This window comes from Stegastes partitus, unplaced genomic scaffold (genome assembly GCF_000690725.1).
Source record: "Stegastes partitus isolate 25-593 unplaced genomic scaffold, Stegastes_partitus-1.0.2 Scaffold109, whole genome shotgun sequence".
Classification (NCBI taxonomy): domain Eukaryota; kingdom Metazoa; phylum Chordata; class Actinopteri; family Pomacentridae; genus Stegastes; species Stegastes partitus.
This window is the reverse complement of record NW_007577840.1, coordinates 717,862-739,675: the sequence shown is the minus strand read 5'-3', so window position 1 is coordinate 739,675 and position 21,814 is coordinate 717,862. Positions and strand designations below refer to the sequence as shown.

The following is a 21,814-nucleotide window of genomic DNA, read 5'->3' as shown; positions in this document are numbered from 1 at the left end:
TTGATTCAGTTCTGTGGTATTTTATGAGGCTGTTGTTTGTGGTGTTACTGAAGGCTATTTGTGCCATTTTGTGTTCACTCCTTGTATGGCTCCCTGGAAGGAGTGAGAGGAATACATACACACTCAGTTTGACTTGACTGCTGGACCATGCTTTCTAGACAATAAAACGGACACCATTATGGAACCAAAAGTGTAAGTGCACCATCTATTGGAGTTTTGTTTGTACTACAGGAACATGTGTTCATTCCTAAATGACATGGGTGAGCCCCACAACGTTGCTGAGCTTAAGTAGATGTTGGTTCTTCCAGTTTTTCCATTGCCTTGGCATTGTTTATTTCCTCAGTGAAATTATGGCAAGTAGTCCATTAGACATTGCAATTTAACAGTAGTCTGTGTAATAAAATACTCAAATCCATCCCTAAAGGTGGCTATTCAAGGGGGAAAGATGTTAATTGGAAATGCTGGGCATATTGTTTAATGTTTTGACTTGGAGAAGAGTCATGCAAGTGAAACAGCCTAATTACTTTTAAAGTTTGATGAAAGTGTTTTGGCTGCAAGGTGAAGCAGTAGTTAGCACCATCACCTCGCAGCAAGAAGGTCGCCGGTTCTCGTCCTGGTAAGGACACCGAGATCTTTCTGCGTGGAGTTTGCATGTTCTCCCCGTGCAACGTGGGTTCTCTCCCAGTTCTCTGGCTTCCTCCCACAAGGTCCAAAAACATGTTGAGGTTAACTGGTGATTCTAAATTGTCCATAGGTGTGAATGTGAGTGTGCTTGGTTGTCTGTCTCTAAGTGTAGCCCTGTGATAGACTGATGACCTGTCCAGGGTGTCCCCTGCCTTCACCCTAAGTCAGCTGGGATAGGCTCCAGCTCCCCAACGACCCTAGTGAGGATTAAGCAGTGTATCGATAATGGATGGATGAAAGTGTTTTGCCTTTTTCACTTAGTGTAGATCAAACATAGGTATAGTCAGTGGTGTAAAGTAATGAAGAACATCCATCCAAATACTAAAGTTAAGTACAATTTTAAGTACTTTCCTTTCAGGTTAGGCTTAAGTTCATGCTACTTTCCGCTGACTCCATGTCAGAGGAAAATGTACCATTTATTGTACTACATTTGCCTGACAGCTGTAGTTACTTCACAGCTTAGTAGAACTTAAAAACACTAGAATTTCATGAGTAATGATACAAAATACAGTGAACTGCCATACAGTAAATTATAAACAACCTGACAGCTTATTAGATAAGTTAAATCAGTTCTTCCTCAGTCAGTATTCAAATGCTGCTTGCAAGTATTACGTAATAAAATAACATAGAACATTGACAGAGTCCTTTTTGGAGTATAATTAATATTTTTCCTTTTATGCTGTAAGTAGCTACAGGTTGCTGGTAATAATTTGATACCAGAGTGGAGGAGTTTTACTTCTAACACAGTATTTTTAAATTTTGGCACCACTACTTTACTTAGCCTTAGTTAGAGATCAGAATTCTTCCTTCAGCTCATTCTTTATCTCAGAAATATAAAGTGACGATGATGACAAAAGTAAGGGACTGTGTGCCTAAAAAACAAGCAGGATTCAATTGTTACTGGTTCCATGTGGGTTTTATAGGGTCAGTAATACTCATTGGTGTCTGGGAGAAGGCAGAAAAAAAATATTATATTTGTTGTCTGCTGTGTGTGCACACCACATGATAACGTACTTGAAGACAACAATAGTGAGTACTGGTGAACTGTCTACTCTGGTAGCGTTTATGAAATCATTCCAGTGCCTTAATATCTAACTTCAGTCGGCTGGAGCCTATCCCAGCCGACTTAGGGCTAAGGCAGGGGACACCCTGGACAGGTCACCAGTCTATCACAGGGCTACACTTAGAGACAGACAACCAAGCACACTCACATTCACACCTACGGACAATTTAGAATCACCAATTAACCTCAACATGTTTTTGGACAGTGTGGAGAGTCGGAGAGAACCCATGTTGGACGGGGAGAGCATGTAAACTCCACGCAGAAAGATCCTGGGTGTCCTCACCGGGACACGAACCGGCGACCTTCTTGCTGCGATGCAGCAGTTATCACCACTGCTGCACCTCAAATCATATAATGAAAATACAATTATTACATTTATTTATGTGAACCACTGAAATGTATACAGCATTTTTGTTTTTTTTCCCTTTTTGTTTTTTTCAGTTTTTCTTTATTTAAATTGGGCTTTCAAAACTCTTTTGACCATGACCACCACATAGGCCTACTTATTATTTCACTTAAATATATTTAAGTATTTTCTTGTCTTGTCTTTTCTTTTATTTATTATTTCACAAACTGGTGAATGTGTAAAATAGCTACAAATAGCTATCTAGAGCTTTTATTGGTGTGGTAATTCTTTCTAAGAAGGCGAGTTTAAACAGGGCATGTCTTTTGTAATCCTCAACAACATCTTTCTTATTAAAATAACTAAAAGCAGTGTCTCATTCTAACAAAATTCACCCCCCAAAACGATTCCACTATCTATCAGTGGATACCTCGTGCCATACCAGATCCACGCTTTCGAGCCATGCAGCAGTCTGCCACCCAGTGGACAAAACCCGGAACAACAATATTAAATCCCAGCATGCTTTGCTGTACCCGCCGACCCGAAAGCTACCAATACGAGGCTAAGTGGCGTTAGCAACCGGGAGCGGACATGTTGTACCGACCCTTCCCTGAATAAACATCGCTGTGAGCGGGGAACCGGGAGTTAGGGGGAAGGCTCGGAGCTTGTGGCAATCATGGATGCCGTTAACGCCTTTAACCACGAGGTAAGACGCGTCCGGGCCTCTCTGAGAGCCTGGACTCACCGAGTCTGGCGGTGCTGGTCATGGTGCTGCTGTGGTTCACTGGGGCTAGCCGTGCAGGTCGAACCAGCGGGCCTGCACGGCGGGCTAGCTAGCTGGACGTCTTATGTGGCTTAAGCTCAACTGGAGTTGGTGTTTGTATGGTACACCTGCAGCGAAAGTAGTGTTACTGAAACGAAGGGGAGAATTTTGTGCCACCTAGCAAGCCAACATTGCAGTATATAGTCAACACACAGGCTCCACCATCGGCCGTTATGTTAGCTTGTGGGAGTAAGTTATGGTCACTAACGTTGGTGTTGGTAACAATGCTAATAGCAACATCACGAGCAGACGCACACTGCAACACAACATCCCCCTGTTATTGTTAAGCTTACAAGCTGAGTGTTCATTGTAACTTCGATAGCATGCACAGCTTGTGTTTGTTGAGGAGGTGTGAGGCCAGGCTGCTGCAAGGCCCGAGGGTTTATACGGCGTCCAGGCAACACACAGGGTCAAGTCCTCTAATGGTGTTGGAGGCTTCTCTCGTCCCTGCATTACATTTTCCTTAGCTTGCTTCCCCACTGAGAGTAAGTGGCAAATACAAACTTGTGACCTTATCAGAAGTAGATCTTGCTCGTTGCATCAGAATATTATAACCCTAAGACAAGTAGCAGTTTTTGTTGTTCCTTAGAGCACATTTTGCAGCTTAAAGTCAGTCCCGTGTGACACATAGTGTATCTGATGCTTATGAATGCAAATCATTGTTGTTGTGACGTGCATACGTCCCAGAATGAGCACATCAGTATGCTTTAACATGCTCAACAGCACCAAGTGTAACAAGGCTGCATGTTGTCAATGTAGCGTGAGTTATTTTGAGCTGTTTGCGTAAATACATGAATTAATAGTAGAAAATGAAAGTGATAAACTGTGGCAGCACGCTTTATTGCAATACCAGACCTTTCAATGCAACGTCTCCATTAGGATATAACCATAAAATACAGCAGTCGCACAAGATTTGGGGGGAAAAAAAGTCATCAGTTCAATCAGTCACGGTCAGATCACCAGCTGTGGCAGATCGGTTGATAAAAGATGAACGACACAATCACATCATCATAAATCAGTTATTTTGGTTAAGTCGGGTATATTCATCACGCAAAGCTATCAGGTTCAGTTCTTCAACTTGTTGCCACTAACACATTCAGTTGCAAAGAGCTTGTCTTGTGATTGTGAGTTTGGTGAGCAAAACAGATGTCTTAGAAATAGTCAGCTTTGAAGCTCAAGCATTGCCCTGTCTATTTATTTACTTATTTCCTTCTGTGTCATGATCTATTGTCTACTTTGTCCAGTTATTCTCATTGATGGACTCCAAGCCCCCAATATCTCGGGCAAAGATGATCTCCATCACCAAATCAGCCATCAAAGCTATGAAAGTAAGAATCAGCTTTGCATTAGAAAGTTACTTGTTTATTAATTGTTTGATATTTCTTATGTTTTGAACCTATATCTAGATATTAACATGCTCGCGTGCTTCTTTCTTTCTCAGCTCTACAAACATGTGGTCCAGATTGTGGAAAAGTTTATCAAAAAGGTCAGCCAAACCTGTATAATTTCAGTAATGAACTAGTTCATCTTTACCAAACATGAATGAACTCAAACTGTTTCCTCTGTTTTTTTTCTCCAGTGTAAGCCAGAGTATAAGGTCGCAGGCTTGTATGTGGTGGATTCCATTGTTAGGCAGTCCAGACACCAGTTTGGATCAGATAAGGATGTGTTTGGACCAAGGTTCACCAAAAACATCACAGGAACTTTTGAGAACCTCTGCCTTTGCCCTATTGAGGACAGGGTAAGAGCAGAAAGGAAATTTGATGCACCATAGCTACAGTATTACAGACTAATTATCTCCCGTCTAATGAAAAATCCCTCTCGCCCACATATTTCCTTGTTTCCTTTTGTAGAGTAAGATTGTGCGAGTATTGAACCTTTGGCAGAAGAATGGGGTGTTTAAGATCGAGGTTATTCAGCCCCTCTTGGACATGGCAGCTGGCTCGAGCAGCGGTGCTGCACCCTTTGCGGGCACAGATGAGTCAGGTAATTTGTGTGATTGGTCACATGAGATACATGAGGTACAGCCATGATGCTGTTTTGAAATATAATTCTACATTTTTTTATGTTTCCATAAACTTCATCAGCTCAACTTGATACTTCTAACTGGTGTGAATAATTATTTTTTCAAACAAGTTGTTGCATTCTGTGGTGAAAATAATGTAAATGAAGAAAAACAATGTTGTACATGAGCTTTTTTAGTGTTTATTACATGAAGCAATCTAATAAGGATACATTCATGCAGCAACGAATGGTTCTGGCATTTTAAAAACATCTATGTGCTGCACACACGATCATGCTGTTTCTCTTCACTCAGGTTCTTCACCCCCTCCAGCCAAAGAGCCAGTTACTGGGGTAACGGCAAACTCCACCATGACATCTGCTACTCAGCTGCACAACTCTGATGCCTTTGCCGCTGTGGCACAGCTCTTCCAGTCCTCGCAGGGTCAGCAGGTGTGTGTGCGCACTAATGCAAAGCGGCAGTAGCTTTTATTTTTTTGTATTTTTCTCATCACTGCCACATTTCGTAGACCTTCATTGCTAACTCTTCTTTCACTCTTTGGCATTTAGCTGCAACAAATGCTCCAGAACTTTCAGCAGCATCCAGTGAAGCCTGAGACCAACACTCAGCCTCCTCTCCATGCTATTCAAACACAAGCCCAAAACATCTCCACCGGCTTGGGCATGGTCGCTCCACAACCTCCCCTGCCCTCCCAGCCCATCCAGCCTACCCAGCAGAAAACGTCCTTTGACAAAGTGACGGTGTGTTTTTGAATCTGCATATATTATTAATAGCTAAAAGAATTCTTTCAAGCACTGTTGGGATGTTTTATAGCACAGTGCTTGTAGTATGTTACAGTGAAGGGAAACTCTAGACTGTATAAGCTCTGCCATGGTAAAAAAAAATATCATTGTTTGTGTCTTCTAAAATACATTACATGTCTCTCTTAGAAATTGCTGGACCGTTTTGACTATGATGATGAACCGGAAGTTGGAGATGAAACAAAGAAGGATGAAATCCCCCCACAGCCCTCCTTGTAAGTCCTGGATTCATTACATGTACTGTAGCATGTCTGTGATGCCAAGAAGCAGGACACTTTGATTGATTTTCTGAAATGAAAGTTGTGAAGCTGATGTTGTATTTTTCTCATCGCAGTATGCAGCAGCCTCCAGCCTTCCCGCAGCACATGGAGCACTTTAAACCGCAGATGATGAACATGTCGCAAGACCTCTCACAACAGGTAATAAGAGCTACTTTTTTTTGTTGCAAAAGAGCTCCTCTTTGAAGTCTGTCTGTCTAATTAGATCTTTGCTTTATATTTTTTTTATTTTTACTATTCCTGTAAAATTGCTATCCCTAGAAGAAATGTACTCCCACAGTAGGACTGCATATTACTTAGTCTATCTACAGAGCAGTATATCATCTTTATTTTTTGCAAGGCACTCCCTCTATTTATAAAAAAAAAAAGTTATTTGAAAATATGGTAAAAAGCTTTGGACAAATCTGTCTCTGATTAAATGATGTGAGGAACTTTGTTGTGTTTGCATAATGTTTATTACAGGTTTCTATCCCTCCTAATGGTCAGCTCCAGGTCTGTGGTCTACCGCCAGGACAAAGCTTTCCAGTTACAATGCCTCCTATGGGACATGCTATGCCAGGGCAGCCTCTCCCTGGTTCTACTGGGCCTCCAGGCTTCCCAGGTGTATATCCTCCCCATAATGCAGCCCAACAACAACAGGTAGACTTCTGCTTCTACGTCTGCTCTGCATCTGATTTATTGCATGCTATTATTTTTCAAATAAAATTAAATTCTGATGCCACAAATCTGTAGTCTGATCATAAACAATGTCTTGTTGTAATCAAGGATGTAATGCTGTAGGTCTAACGGTTTGCAGCATCTTTATAATATGACCTCTCCATATAAAATCAGGATTTGTCAATGGATATGGATCATTCATCGATGAGGGATGGCAGACATGGTCAAAGGTCACACTCAGGCTCCAGGTAAGCATTTAAAATAGGATATGATGTTTCAAAATAGACTTCCATATCTGAGTCGACCTTTTCGAATAACATAGTATGTAATGTATTTTCCCCCCACCCTTATCTTTAGATCTCCAAAGCGGAGAAGGTCACGGTCTAATTCCCGTACACGACGATCTAGGCACAGGCGATCTCGCTCACGCTCCAGAGACCGACGTCACCATTCTCCACGCTCTCGCTCGCAGGAGCGCAGGGAGAGAGAGAAGGAGAGAGAGCGACGGCAGAAAGGCCTTCCGCCACCCAAGAGCGAGACACTAAGCAGTGAGTCATGAGCTATTTATGGTTACATTTATTTAAGCAGATAGACATTAAAAGGCTGAAATGATTTGTTAGGTGTACACAGTATGTTTTTTTTTTTTTTGTAGTTTCATTTATAAGATGGTTTTCTTTCAGTGGCATCAATTAGCTTTTGAAATAATATTCCACCCTTTCAGTCGTGTATTGCTGATGTATTTTGTCCTTTTCAGTTTGCAGCATAACTCTGTGGGTGGGCCAGTTGGACAAGAGAACACAACAGCAAGATGTTGCCTCTTTGCTCGAGGAGTTTGGGCAGATAGAGTCCATCAATGTAAGTAGACTCTTATAGATCAGTTACATTGATCCCCGTGTGACCTCATCCTGTAACAATGACATTTGCTTTTTCTCAGATATGACGTGTTTATTAGTTACCTTAACGTAAATTTGTCTTTATATATTTTGTGTTATAATTCAAGTTCTTGCACAAACAGCTTATTGCTCCTGTTTTGTTATTAATATGTTGTATTTTTGTATTCAATATTTAAGTAAAATGCAGATTTTTTAAAAAAATAGACTATTGAAACCAAATTTGTGCCTTAGACATGACATTGGGTGCAGGCTTAATTAAATGAAAATCCTAATCTCCTTGTTTTTTTTCCTTACGTGTCCTTCTCTGTTTTTTTAAAGATGATCCCTCCACGTGGCTGTGCGTATATTGTTATGATACATAGGCAAGATGCCTACAGGGCTCTACAGAAGCTTAGTAGAGGATCATACAAAGTTAACCAGAAAGCCATCAAGGTGAGTAAGAAACACAGATTGCTACTTAGGAAAAGTACTAATAACTAGTAATTTTCTAACTGATTATGTTTTTTCTTTTTTCTTGCCAGATGGCTTGGGCTTTGAACAAGGGCATCAAGCCTGAGTTTAAGCAGTACTGGGATGTGGAGCTGGGTGTCACCTACATACCCTGGTCTAAAATCAAAGAGGACCAGTTGGAGGAGCTGAAAGAAGGAGGCATACTGGATGTAGACACCTTATCACCAGGTAGAAACACTTTTGACATAAATACAAATTAAAATTAAATCTAACCATGCATCATTCTTGTGATAAATCCAGTTAGTCATACACAAAACTGTATCTTCTATCACAGAAAACTCACCATACCTTATCTGACAAATCAAATGCTGAATTTAATAATCTATACCCTTTATGGTTTGTGAACTTTATTGAAATTGTTGTCTTTTCCAGAGTGGAGTGGAGCCAGAAAGTCACTTGACCTTGCAGAAGAACTCACCCACAACGGCCGTTCAGAGCAACAGCAACCTGAAGAGACACAAGTATTACCTTTAGCTCCTACAGCTGCTCCTCCTGTGCAGGTAAACAACAGCTGCAAGATGTTGTCAGTATTTGAATCTTTTTGAATTAGAGATGAGTTGATGAATCTCTGTTAAAAAAGAAAACGTTGGCACAGCTGATCCAGAAACCTGTTTTGATGCTGAAATATGTTTGCTTTTGTAACTCAATCAGATGGATGAGTATGGATGAGACGTTTAAAATATGATGAGAGATGGGTATGTAGGGATGGGTACCGAGCCCCGGCGCAACATTTTTAAATTCCGGAGGATCAATAAGCTCTGACGTTAATGGATCTGCTAACAGTACTTTATAACAACGGTCCCCAGAGAGAGTACTTTATAACAGCGGTCCCCACAGAAAGAATGAAAAACATTTTATTGGTTTATTTTAGTCTGTTGGAGTTTGTAGCTCCGACTGACAGGACACCTGATGTCTTTGGGGCAGAGCAGCTCTGTCACTCATCTGCAGCTCCATGCAGAAACACACAGGTGACAAACAAAGTCGTTTACATGTCAGAGCAGAAACACAATCAATCTGTCGAAACAGTCAGTAAAAGTTCATCACGTACAGACAGAGAAACTCACAGTTTGACCGCTGAGCTCATAGTTCATCCAGCACGAACCAGGTACATTTTGTTTGCTAGCAGCCAGAACGCAGTTAATTAAATTGTATGAACATAGGCTGCTGATTGAAAGTAGGTATCCTCCAGCTGTTTGTTTAACTGTCAGTGTGCATTAAGCCAGTCTGAAATTCAGAGCATCATCTGATCTGCCATTCAGAATTTCACTTCCAGAGCACAGAACAGGATTTAGTGATTTAAGGGCTGCAAACAAACTCTCTTACTTTATTTTTCATGTTACTTCAACTGTTTTCTTCACTAAACTATTAACATCACATAGTAAAAATACTGTCAAAGTCCTGCATTAGTTTTACTCAGAAGTGAAGAAGTGTAGTGACATTTCCTTAATATCTGTTCCAGGTGGAGCTTTTAATTCTGGTGACAATGCTGAACCTTTAATGAAAGATCTTGCGTAATATTTTATTTTGTGAATAAAACCTTTGACAGTGTCCACATTGCTCGGATCATCCCATTAACACAACATTAGTATATACATTTTGATTCTTATACGGTACATATGAGAAAGTTAAGCTTTATTCTGTTCGTAACTTGTTCAGTTTTTTCCTCTTAAAAAAAACAAAAAATAAACAACAATAACCCAAAAGTACTGATAAGAATACCACTAAAGTGCCAGACCGATGAGCAGTATTTGTAAAAGTAGTAATACCGTTAAAATCTTAACGATACCCATCCCTACTTGTATGCCTCCTGCTGTATACTTATACTAAAATAGATGAAGTATCTTAGGCAAATGGTTTTTATTGTAGTTGTTTAAAGTTAACGCCTGACTGTCACTAGGAATTACTAAAAATAACCTTCTAATTAAACATCTACAGTAAATTCTTATAAATGTTCTCAGGTTCCTCCAATGCAGCAGCCCATGGTTGGTGTGGGTTCTCTCCAGCCTCCTGTCTTCCCCGGTCCCATAGGCATGCCTCCGCCTTCCTTCCCCCCAGGTGTCCCCCCTCCTCCTTTCATCAGACCTGGCTTCAACCCCATGCAGATGCCTCCAGGTAGCACCTCCTACAGCTGTTATCTTGCTTTCATTTAGTCTCTCTTAAGCTTGATTTATACTCCTATGTTAAGTGTATGCAGCGAATACTCTGTAGCCTACGCAAGTGGCTTACGTCATAGTCTGCATTTATGCTGTTGCGCCGATTTATGTGCTCTGCAATCACACAAACACAACATTAGTTCGCAGGGGAGTTTGTATGCCACTGTGTTGAGTCCCTTAATGTACTTGAAACAGCCGCAGCTCAAACAGAAAAGATCATGTTGGAGTTGGAAATAGTAAATGTTGAACAGTTACTTTCACCAAAATTTCAGGAGTGCAGTAAGGAGAGAAGAGGCCAGAACCAACCGAGTCTATACATACACTGGTGCATCTATGAAATCATGAAAACAACAATGACTATAATTTTGTTTACGCAAAAAAGCAAGATACAATTCAAGCATTTTACACTTTGTTTCACAGAAGCATTATCTTTGCACAAAATATGCATATTACTACCAATCAGACCAGTCACAGTTGTTGCAGTCTGTGTTGTCAAAACCAGTAGTTACATTTCCGGAGAGGTGTACAACAGGCTACAGCACAGAGTACACAGCTGTGCTGTACTCATGGGGCAGATTTGCAAAAGTATAGATGATATTCTACACAGTGCCTGTTCTTGAATTGTGTTTTTTCAGAATTGTACACAGATATTCAGGTCTGTATTACACCTGTAGTTGAGTTCATTTGGTCCAAAAGATACACTGACAATGATAATGACTGTGACTTTTTTTATTTGTTATAAATTAACCAGAGGTATAAAGATGAAAGGGTATTGACTGAAGGTAACTCATTCATTGGGTAATTATCCTGCTATCCTGCATCATCAGTGCTTCATGGACCTACATGTGGAAATCAATTTCCTCTGACTGAAATCGATTAATGCTGCACTTCATTGTTTCTTAAGTGTTTTTCTTCTTGTCACAAAGAGCACATGAAAGAAATATGTGTCGTGAATAATGTTGAAAAGGCTGAAGCAGAACAAAATGATGTCTTGTACTCTAAGTTTACCAGGGTATAGTAAGTGTGGGATCAATGTGTTTTGTTCACTTCTTTGTGAGAAACTTTAAGAAAGCATTTACACAGCACACTGCAAAACCTTTTCACTCTCAGATTTATCACAGAAAATCGGTGCAGGTGTGCATACATTTTATGCATGTGCTTGGCACTTCATCTTTGCTGTTGTTTCTTCAGAGGGTTCCTGTTCTGCAGTTTAGTCCATTGGTAGTTTCCCATGCCAGCCCAAACAAACTGAACCAAACAGAGAAATGCATGTTTTTTAAATTTTAAACTAAATCAAACTAGTGTAAAAAAAAAACAACAAAGTCCTAACTTCTTTTACCCCTCTTCCATCAGGCTTTCCTCCTCCAGGAGCTATGCCCCTCGGTCCCCCACCTCCTTCCAAAGGTGGGGTCGAGGACCCGTCTCTGGACCCAGCAGGTCTGGGAAACAGAAAAAATGATGAGGTCTTTGAGAGTCCCAACATCTTTAACAACCAGATGGGACCTATGGGTCAGTCTGTGTTTCTTTGCTCACTTTTCACCAGTAGTTTGCCCAGTGAACTTTGAGGAATCTCATCAATCAAATAATTGTCACAAATAAGAAATTCTGGATTCTGGGTAACATTTTATGCTTGTTAATTGGATAAGTACAGATAATGGTCAGGTTGTATTTATGCAGTGATAATACAGTACCGAGCTAGTTAGTGCTGGTCCAGTGTTTGGATGTTTGCTGTTTGTATTGTTTATTGATTGTATTGACTTTTGTCCATAGTTATGAAAACTGAGTCAAAATGAAAGTTGTATTTTTTTCCCCTCCATCAGGTAACCAGGTAGGTATTCCTCCAGGTGGACCTCCAGCTGGACTTCCAGGTGGACCTCCAGGGGCTCTTCCAGGTGGGCATCCAGGGAACATCCAACCCCCCTCTGGTGGTCTGCTTGGTGCACGGCCTGGTATAATCCCACTCCAACGTCCTCCGGTTCCCCCACCACACATGCAGCGTTTCCCCCCACCGCATGGGCCAAGACCACCTCATCCCAGCATGCCTCCTATGCCCCCACAGATGATACCCAGGGGGCCACACCCTCAGATAATACACCATGATCCACCTCTCCCTAAAGGAGGCTTTGGAATGCCTCCTCCACACAGTATGAGAGCGCCTTTCCCTCACAGCCATGGCCCTCCTCCTCCAGGTCCTCCTCCTCCTTTTATCAGACCAGGGGGTCCTCGTGGCCTGGAGGGCCCAGAGGAAATGGATGGCAGACCATTCAGGGGAGACAGGCCTGGATTCAGGGACCGAGACCTAGAGAGGGATCGAGACTGGGATCGGGACAGGGATAGAGAGAGGGAGCGAGGCTTTGGAGGTGGAAGGCGTCCGTTTGGTGATGGAGGAAGGGGAGGGGGTGGTGAAAAAATGGATGGGAGGGACAGGCTCGGTGGCTGGCAGGAAGATGGAGGCGATCACCGTGGAGGAGGATGGGAGAGAGACAGAGACAGAGATCGAGACAGAGACAGAGACAGAGACCGAGACCGAGACCGCGACCGTGACCGTGACCGGGACAGGGACAGAGACAGAGACAGACGGGACTGGAGGGAGAGGCGAAGCAGCCTCGACAGCGACCGGGAACGAGGGAGAGGTGATGATGGGGATAGGGATAGGGATCGGGGGAGGGGAGAGGGAGGGGAAAGGGGAAGGGGAGAGGGAGGAAGTCGTGAAAGAAGCAGAGGATCAGAAGGAAAAGGGGACAGGCCAAGGCGGTCCGAGCGGCGGGAGAGGGTCACGCGGTGGGACAAAGACGATCGATTGGCTGAACTGGAAAACATGGACAGATTTCGGACCTCTAACAGCACAGAGCAACCTCGTGTGACACCTGCGGTTACCATGGAAACCAATAAAGAACCAGGTGAAGAAGCCTCTGAAAAGAAGGCCGAATCAGAACTTTTAGCTCCACCCCCAGAGGGAACTACTGTTGCAGAAAATCCAGAGCCCTCTGAGCCTTTACCTTCTGCTCAAAGTGAGACCACGGAAACAAAAGAGGAGGCAGCGGCATCATAGACTGCTTCTTCAGTCAGAGACTGCTGTGAACCACTGAAAGATTAAAAAAAAAAGAAAAGAAAAAAAAAAAACAGGTGTTGTCCACCATGATAGTCAGTCTCAACTGTTGGCAGATGAACTGAACGACTAGTTGGTTTCTCAGTTGGCAATTAACAGTTTCCGGGCAGTAGCGTGTTTCTTGAAAACAAACAGATCTCCCACACATGTTGTCAAACTTATGAAAATGGATGTTTTCAAGCTTAATGGGTTTTGATACAATTGGCATCTGTGTCTCGATGAAAATCAGTTTTGAAAAATGGCTGTAGTTAAATATTGGCTATTGACTGTAGTTTTTCGCCTTCCCTTAAGTTGTAAGTATGAGCAGAGTGTTTGCATGTTAACTTAACTCTGTCCATTTTTTTGTTTGTAGGCAGACAGAAAACAAATGATTTCTATTTAAAATTTATTTTTACTTCATGCCCTCATGTATGGGATAGCAAGAATGTCACAACAATGTACATTTATTCTTTTAGAAAAACGTTTTTAAATTTGCGATATCATATCCAACACCGAATACCGTCTCAAACAACTCCTTAATAACAGACGTGTGATTACTTTTCCTTTATGTTTGTGTTTCGTGTCGACTCCTCAGTGCAGTATCGCAGCCGGGAAGGCACAGGTTCCAAAGGACTTTGGTGGCCTTAAAATCACATCAACCAAAATTCGTGATTTTTAGAAAAAGTAGAAATTGGGAAAAGTCGTGCTTCTGGACACTGAAAAATGTGCACATACTTTTGGTTATATTCTCACTTGTACATGCTTTCACCCACATTCTGTCAGGCAGAATAAAGACGAGTGTTACCTTTATTCTGTCTGACACCTGATGCTGTAACTGAGGAATCAGACATCCACTTTTACAGTGTCTTTAAAAGTCCACTTTCAATACATGATTGTTTTTTTTGTTTTTATAAGTTTGTAAAAAATGTACGTTTTCTACTAGTTCTGAGATTATTAAAAAAAAAATATTGGACATATAGGACAAATTCTGAGCTTATTTTCACAAGATCTCTGAATCTAGCTTGGTCGTCATATTTTACTGACAATAGGAATTACACCTGAAATTTTGCACCATTCTAATATTTACAAAATCAAAAACACTTCACATTGTTTGATCATACTATACTGATCCGGATGTCACTTTATTACAGAGTTCTTGTCAGAATCTTTTAACTCCCTGTGTGTGCATTTAATTGCATTGTTTGGTTAGAAAGGTATTGGACAACACAAGTCATTTATAAGGTGCCAAAACCAAGAACTTAAACAGAGGCATTGTCAATTTCCCATTGCTTAACATTGGCTAGTGGGCCAGAGGCATTTCAGACAAAGCATTTTAATATAACGTGCACTAAAATTAAGAATGAAACGAAAAAGATGGAAAAGTTGTGTTTTGTTGCATTGCCCATGGGAAGTTTAGAAAATAAAAATATATAGGAGACCTTTGAGAAATTACTATGAATTAGACATACTTATTATATGCAAAAATAAAATCCATTTGCGTGCAACTTGTACCCCACTGAAAGGGCAAAATGTTTCTGTGGTATGGAGGAGGTTCGTCATAGTTACAGCTTTTTTTCAAATGTTGGCTGTCAATTTTTCAAAATTGACATTTACATCATAAAAGTAAAACTGAAGTACAATTCCATTGGAAGGTCTAACATGCATACTGTTTTTCAGTCAAATTTTTCACACCCTTGCCTGGATGTTTGTTTTTTTTTTTTTTCTTCAGTTAAAGAACTAAAGAAGAAGGCTTTGTTTAGATCCAACAGAGGAAAATCCTACACAAGTTCATTTTAAAAGCATTTTTTTAAAAACACAAGTTAGTATGTTCATAGTGGTCTTTCCCCTGCATATATAGAAAGAAGATGGAAATCTTTTGAATTCGACAAAAGAGCTGAACTGTATTTTGGAGGTTATTTTTCAATTTTTCCTATGTACGTCAGTCAAGCCCCGATATAAATTAATATTTGCCACACAAAATTGCAAAATGTAACCCTGTAGCTGATTTTTTTTTTTTTTTTTTAAATGTGGTTTCTGATAAACACATCTTGCGAACTTAGTGTGTGTGTGTCACTGCAGACATGCTGTCTGAAAACATTAATTAAGTTTTTAAAATCAAAAGCCCAGATTTTGCAAGTGCAGCTCTTGTTCTGGAATAATTTTACACTGACACAACGAGGGTAAAAACTAAAGTGAAGAAATGAAGAGTATTGCTTGGGACACCGCTGTAAATATGCTTGTATCACTGACGAGTCTAAAGGTGACATGGTAATTGTTGTTAATATTCTGTGATTTCTTTTTCTGAGACAAACGATTTGACTTGGAAGGAACAACAGAGGCCCTTTGCTTTAACGTTTTTAACTCCTAGTGGTTTGAAAATTGACAGATGTTTCTATGATTTGTTAAAATACAAAAGACATGGACATAAAATCTTCAATATTTCAGCCATAGGAAATTGTTTTTAATAAACTATTTTTGTACCAAATGTTTTTGCTTGTACTGACTTTCTGTGCGTAACACATTCTTAACTATTCAGCAGATAAAGACATGTACAATTATCTCATGCACTTGATGTAATGGGTTTGATATGTATTGCAATTTTGGAGGAAGTCAGTTAATATATTCATGACGAGGAGTAAAGGAAGTTTTATAAAGCTGGTGGTGCAACCGGCTTTGCATCCTGCACAGTTAAATGTTCATCTTCATATGATCAGCTTATAGTTTAGTTATGGTTTCTGTGCCTACTTCCTGGATCTGTTGATTCTAAGGTTATTCAGATGGTAAGATGTGTTTGCAGACTTGATTCCCAGTTACACTGACAGTGGGTGAGTATTGGATAAATCATCGGTTGTGCAGAAATCTTTAGTTAATATTGATTGCACTTTGATTACAATTTCATTAGGCATAATCGCCAGCTATAAAGCCTAGTAACAAATACTACATCCCTGATGACTGATAGTACAGATATAGATGAAAACTGGAATAAATAAATATACAGGAAAATATACAAATAAACAGGAATATATTTTGAATGAATTGTAAGTATATTACAATTCCTTCTTACATATCAGTGTTGCTAGTTAGAAATATTCTATTTGAAACTGGCTGTTGGAGGAAAGGTTAACATGTTTGATAGGCTACAAGCCACTAGCCTGCGACCAATCAAAATGTGTGGTGTAGATTGGTGCTTGATTATGATTGGCTTTTTGTGATATAAGCCCGCCCATTAGGCACATCTATTTATTTGGTTGTCTCTAGTCGGTGCACGCAACGATAACTTGGTCGTCCTGTGAAACTACTCAAACATGGTGCTGAAGGCAGTTTGCGTCCTAAAAGGAGCCGGAGAGACCAGCGGAACTGTCTATTTTGAGCAGGAGGTAAGACACGCTCCAGTATTATCAGAGAACGAGCTATATAGTCAGTCGTTTTGTAGGAAAATACCCGGAGGTTTAACCTTACGTGCACCGTCTTGACAGCTTCGGTGCTCGAATGTTAAGCTAGCTAAGTTCTCCATTCACAAGCTAGCAGCTGAGTAGACCGTTTTTTTTTACGAGAGACCTTGCTAGCTAGATAGCCCACTAGCTAGCTGCATGTTTTATTTGAATGAGACGGCATTGAAGTATGGGAAATTCGCTTAAGTTACATAGCGGTGATTTCACGTATTTGATGCAAATTAGCCTTCGCGTGCACGTCACAGAACCGCAGTTAAAAAAAAGTGCGCATATAGTCAGTAAATGCAATTTGTTACTGTCAATTCAGAGCAGACTGCTTGTGCAAACACTGAATATCTGGGGTAATAAAATGGCTGAAATCAATGCCTGGTTATTATCGTCATAACCTTTGTACAGGGCCTTGGATGTGTTAATGATTAACAGCGTCTCTGACGGAAACGCCTGTTGCATGGGTTCAGTGTTTACAGTGTCAGTCTGTGATGTTAACGTTGCCAGTCTGATGTGGTTGTTGAACCACACCAAGGCATTGGCCGCTTCTGTTTCTGGCTGAGCAGCAAATGTCAGGTACACGCAATACTATCAATGAAAAGGGCAGACGTCCAATAATTACTTATTCTGCTGAGTCACTGCCTGACTCCTCCTCGTCGCCTTTTACATAGTTGGCCTTGTTGATAAGGTTAACGCGGGACAGAGCAACCATGAAGGCAGAGAGTCTGCAATGTTTGACTGCCTGCAGACACAGTCATGTGGTTTTACTAACTATTGAAGGCTCCACACAATCCAGTAACTAACGCATGATGATCGGACCATTTTGATTGCATATTCATACAGTGATCAGACATGGTGCTGCACTTTTTGGACTGAATGTTGTCATCCATAAAAACAGAGCTATTGTATTGTGTTGCTGTTGCATATTAAGTGAAAAACTTTTTTGCCAAGACAGTTTTCACAGAGAGTTTGACATGGTGAAATGTTTTTTTGTTTTTTTTTAAAGCAAGTATTTCAAGCCCTAGACATTAGGAAGTGCTTTTAATATTTATTTAATAATTCATACGCCTTTTTGTGTAAGGTATGTTTTGGTGTCTAGCAGACCAAGTTAGACCAGTGTCCTTTCCATTTGCTGTTAATTTCATGTTGCGAAACAGACAGTTTGGCTTGGGTGGGGCTTGAGATTGGCATAATCCTGGTTTTAGCCACCTGGCTTTGACATTTCTTTTGTTGTCATTTGTGTTGTTGTCAAACTGATCTGCTAGGATGATAAAGCCCCTGTGAAGCTAACAGGAGAAATCAAAGGTCTTACCCCTGGTGAGCATGGTTTCCATGTCCATGCTTTTGGAGATAACACAAACGGTGAGTATCTGACAATACGTGTGTGCACGTTTGAGAATTTGTCAGTTTTCTGAGGTTGTTGGAATTGTAGGTTACTGTCACTGAATTGCTTTGTGTTTGCAAACCTACTCTCAGACTGAATATGAAATGTTTTATTATAAAAGTATACATTTTCTCTTTCTTAGGGTGCATCAGTGCAGGTCCTCACTTCAATCCCCACAACAAGACTCACGCCGGTCCCACCGATGCAGATAGGTGAGTCGAGTTTGAAGAAAAGTGGTGTCGTAATGTACTGCTATTGTTCAGGAAGTCATGGTGCAATTCCAATTGTAAGTTCTTGCAAATGTTTGCAAAAAGTTTATAGATTCAGTAATAAATTTAAAGCTTGCATGCAAAATAAGGTTGCTTGAAATATATTATCAGGACTGTTAAATGTTTATTTATATCTTTATTTAATAACTGAAAACGGACAACCTACTCTGGTATAAGTGTGTTTGTATAGTAAACTCTGATTTAGCATCAACTCAGGAATGTTTGCATAATTTTGCGTGTTGCCTGAAGACAAATGTTTACAACTAACAGATGGTTTGACTGTGGGATTGATTTGCTGTCTGAGTGTGTGTGTGGCTTTTATTCTTCAAATGGTGGAAAATAGCTTTTATGTCTGCAATTTTTGGGGGGCATCTTTTTTTTTTTAAAAAAAAAGACAATTAAAGCACAGACAGGAAACATGGTTGGAGAGAAAAGGGTACGGCATGCAAGAAAGATTTCTGGATGCATTTGAAAAATTCAAGGGCGCAGATGCACTGTTGTGTCTTCATTTGCAGTTTAATCCAATGCTGAAACTGACTTTGAATAATTACTGTCTCTTTGTGATTAGAGTCATAACTCTGAAAATAAATGAGCACTCAAAGAATATCAGCCATGGACTATTAGTCTGTTGTGTGCTAATTTTTTCACCTCTGGAACAATTAAACAATATGTACCTGTTATAAGTTACTTAATTATGCTACTTGCTGCTGTGTTTAGGGTTCGAAGGGTGTCTGTAGCAAGAAGTGTGAAACATAACACTTTGAACAGATGTGATGGAAGCAAAATGCAAATACAAAGTTCAAAGTTGAGTTTACGATCAGTGTTATACCAAAAGAGTGATTAGGTGCGGTGGGAGGTTGGAGGCACAATAAAAACCTTTTCTTCAGAAAAAAGCATCTTTTTGACAAGGCTTTAATTTTGAAATTTTTATGGATAATTTCGTGGTCTAATAATACTTTCTTAAGGCAATGCGAGCTGCAGACATATTTTGTAGGCTTGGTTCCAGTGACTCTTAGGATTAGATGACCAAGTGTAACGTTAAGATTGATTTAATGCAAACTTTTTTTCTTTACAGACATGTTGGAGACCTGGGAAATGTGACTGCAGGAGGCGATAATGTTGCCAAGATAAGCATTACTGACAAGATGCTCACCCTCTCGGGCCAACACTCAATCATTGGCAGAACCATGGTGGTAAGAACAAGTGCCAGTCCACTTTCATTTCCAGTGAACAAAGTTTGTGAAACAAGTATGCTAGGTTATAGCTTAAAGCTCATGTAGCATGTGGGACCACACTGACTGGAGTTCATTGTCTACGTTCTAAATTGTTGTTGATCTAAAATGCATTGTTTGTTCTTTTTTTATTAGATCCACGAGAAGGCTGATGACCTGGGCAAAGGAGGAAATGATGAGAGCCTGAAGACCGGTAATGCAGGTGGACGTCTGGCCTGTGGAGTCATTGGCATCACCCAGTAAATCATCTGCTAGAACATGAAGCACTGGAAACAGCTCTTTCCCCTAAAGCACTTAATATGACCAATATAGCTACTTGACGTGACAGTTTATCCTTTTCAGTACTCTGTTTGCTTTTTGTTGACTAGTCAGGAGAGTAGATAAGCCATACTTTCACCCTGTCCGTTCTTCATGACAATTGTATGTATGGGTTTATATGTTTGGATTAGTTTTGGTCCCAAAGAATTGGTTGCGCACAATTAACAGATGTATACAATTTACAAAGTAAATAAAAAGTTCATCTGACTCGTGTGATCATTCTGAAAAGTGTGTCTAAGGTTAATGGTACAACTGATAACCTGTGGGGGAAGAAAACGTTTGTCTGGCGGCTCAGCTTGAGTCTTGACCTTTTTGTTAGGATTAACATTTTTTACTTTTTAAACGGGTATAAGAAACAAAAGCTGCATGTGATTTTAGCAAAGCTGGTTTGGATTCATTTTGGTGTTGATAAACTGTAGCTGGTTGTTAGCAGTACGAGTTACACTCGTGGGCTTGGCTTCTTTTGTCACGAATATTTGCTGTCAGTTTTAAACAACTGATAGGAATTTCAGCTTATGTGATACTGTGTAATTTCCTGATACCTTTATCAGGTAAGCTGGTTAGTTTCTGCATCTGTGTGTAGTATGTAATGAAGTTGCCCTCCAAAGCAATCATTTTCAGTCTTTTTAGTTTGTCATCGCTTACAAAAATGGACCACATTTCACATTGACTTCCAAGTGTTGCACCACAAAAATGTCTCCTCTATACTTCATGAACTGTTTAATTTGGGCAACCGTTGAAGTCCCATGGAGGTAGCATTATCCCATATTTGACCAAAAAGAAACGACCAGGGAAAAATCCTCCAAAAGTGTTGAAGAACTTCGTTTTTTTTTTCTTCCTTAAGTCACCTCTCGGTGCCCCTCATTATCTATTATCTTGCAAACCACTAAAAGAGGGGTGGCCCAGCTGGTTTTGGAGCTGCTTATCTATAGTGTGCATGGTAGTTTTTCATTGTAAAAGTAATTGCCCCAGTGTGTAGGCTAGGAGTCAAAGTAAAGGAAAAAAATCTTCAAATATGTGTCACAAGTTATGAGGCATGGATAACATTTTGGTCAACACATGGAAGTAATTGCACAACTGTAAAAAAAAAAAAAAAAACAACAAACAAACAAAAAACCCCATAGTGGCAGGGACAATGGAGACACACTGGACAATGTAAGAAACAAGGCATAGATGTGATGTACACTGAGTAGCATACCCATGTCATGATGTTGCCACCACCATGCTTCACACTTGGGCTGGTGTGTTTCTAATGATGTGCAGTTTTACTATCTGCCAAACACTGTGTCTAATATGATGGGCAAAAAAATTAGATCAAAGAACCCTCTCCCAGCTGACTTAAGAGTCTCCCACATGCCTTCTGGTAAACTTTAGTCAAGATTTCATGTGAGCATTTTTTTTTTTTTTTTTTTTAACAGTGGCTTTCTCCTCTCAACTGCTGTATACAAAGTCTCTCCCACCTCAGCTCCTGAAGCTTGAAACTCCTTCAGAGGAGTCACAGGTAACCCTTAACTGTCAGATAAGTAAGGTGTACGATTCTAAAATTGTCGTTCTTTTAATAAACAGTTTTACAACAGGCACTTTAGAGAAATATGGCAGGTATCTGGTGGATGGATTATGAGACAGCATGCTCCTGGGCACCAACCTGTGAAAGAGCCTCCACCTGTCCTATGTAGAAGTGGGAGACTCAAACTAAAAGACAACTTCAAATTAATTTGATGTATTCAGAAACAAAGGTTGCTTTTCTCTGTATGGACCTTTTGTGTCTTTTGCTGTTGTTTTGTTGCTTTACTTTTTTTTTCTTTCATTTATTTGTTTGATTTCAGATCTTGTTTGTCTTGGTTTGGATCTTAGTT

The 21,814-nt window shown here is 40.3% G+C and overlaps 2 protein-coding genes across 3 annotated transcripts; both read left to right on the top strand.

Moving 5' to 3' along the window:
• The first annotated feature begins 2,643 nt into the window (after positions 1-2,643).
• Positions 2,644-15,800, top strand: scaf4a (SR-related CTD-associated factor 4a). 2 transcript variants are annotated; one of them, XM_008277881.1, is made up of 19 exons: positions 2,644-2,796; positions 4,158-4,241; positions 4,355-4,399; positions 4,493-4,654; positions 4,767-4,899; positions 5,231-5,367; positions 5,485-5,676; positions 5,866-5,951; positions 6,071-6,155; positions 6,501-6,653; positions 6,846-6,919; positions 7,029-7,219; positions 7,426-7,526; positions 7,883-7,996; positions 8,086-8,242; positions 8,447-8,574; positions 10,033-10,186; positions 11,581-11,736; positions 12,048-15,800. In XM_008277881.1, the coding sequence occupies exons 1-19, from the start codon at positions 2,767-2,769 to the stop codon at positions 13,277-13,279; spliced, it is 3,414 nt and encodes a 1,137-aa protein (XP_008276103.1). In that variant the 5' UTR covers positions 2,644-2,766; the 3' UTR covers positions 13,280-15,800. The 2 variants fall into 2 exon arrangements, with proteins under 2 accessions (XP_008276103.1, XP_008276102.1); XM_008277880.1 differs by having other exon boundaries at positions 6,477-6,653.
• Positions 15,801-16,560: 760 nt separating this feature from the next.
• On the top strand, positions 16,561-20,165 carry sod1 (superoxide dismutase 1, soluble). The gene is made up of 5 exons (XM_008277879.1): positions 16,561-16,692; positions 18,021-18,117; positions 18,282-18,351; positions 19,484-19,601; positions 19,776-20,165. The coding sequence occupies exons 1-5, from the start codon at positions 16,621-16,623 to the stop codon at positions 19,881-19,883; spliced, it is 465 nt and encodes a 154-aa protein (XP_008276101.1). The 5' UTR covers positions 16,561-16,620; the 3' UTR covers positions 19,884-20,165.
• The last annotated feature ends 1,649 nt before the right edge of the window (positions 20,166-21,814 follow it).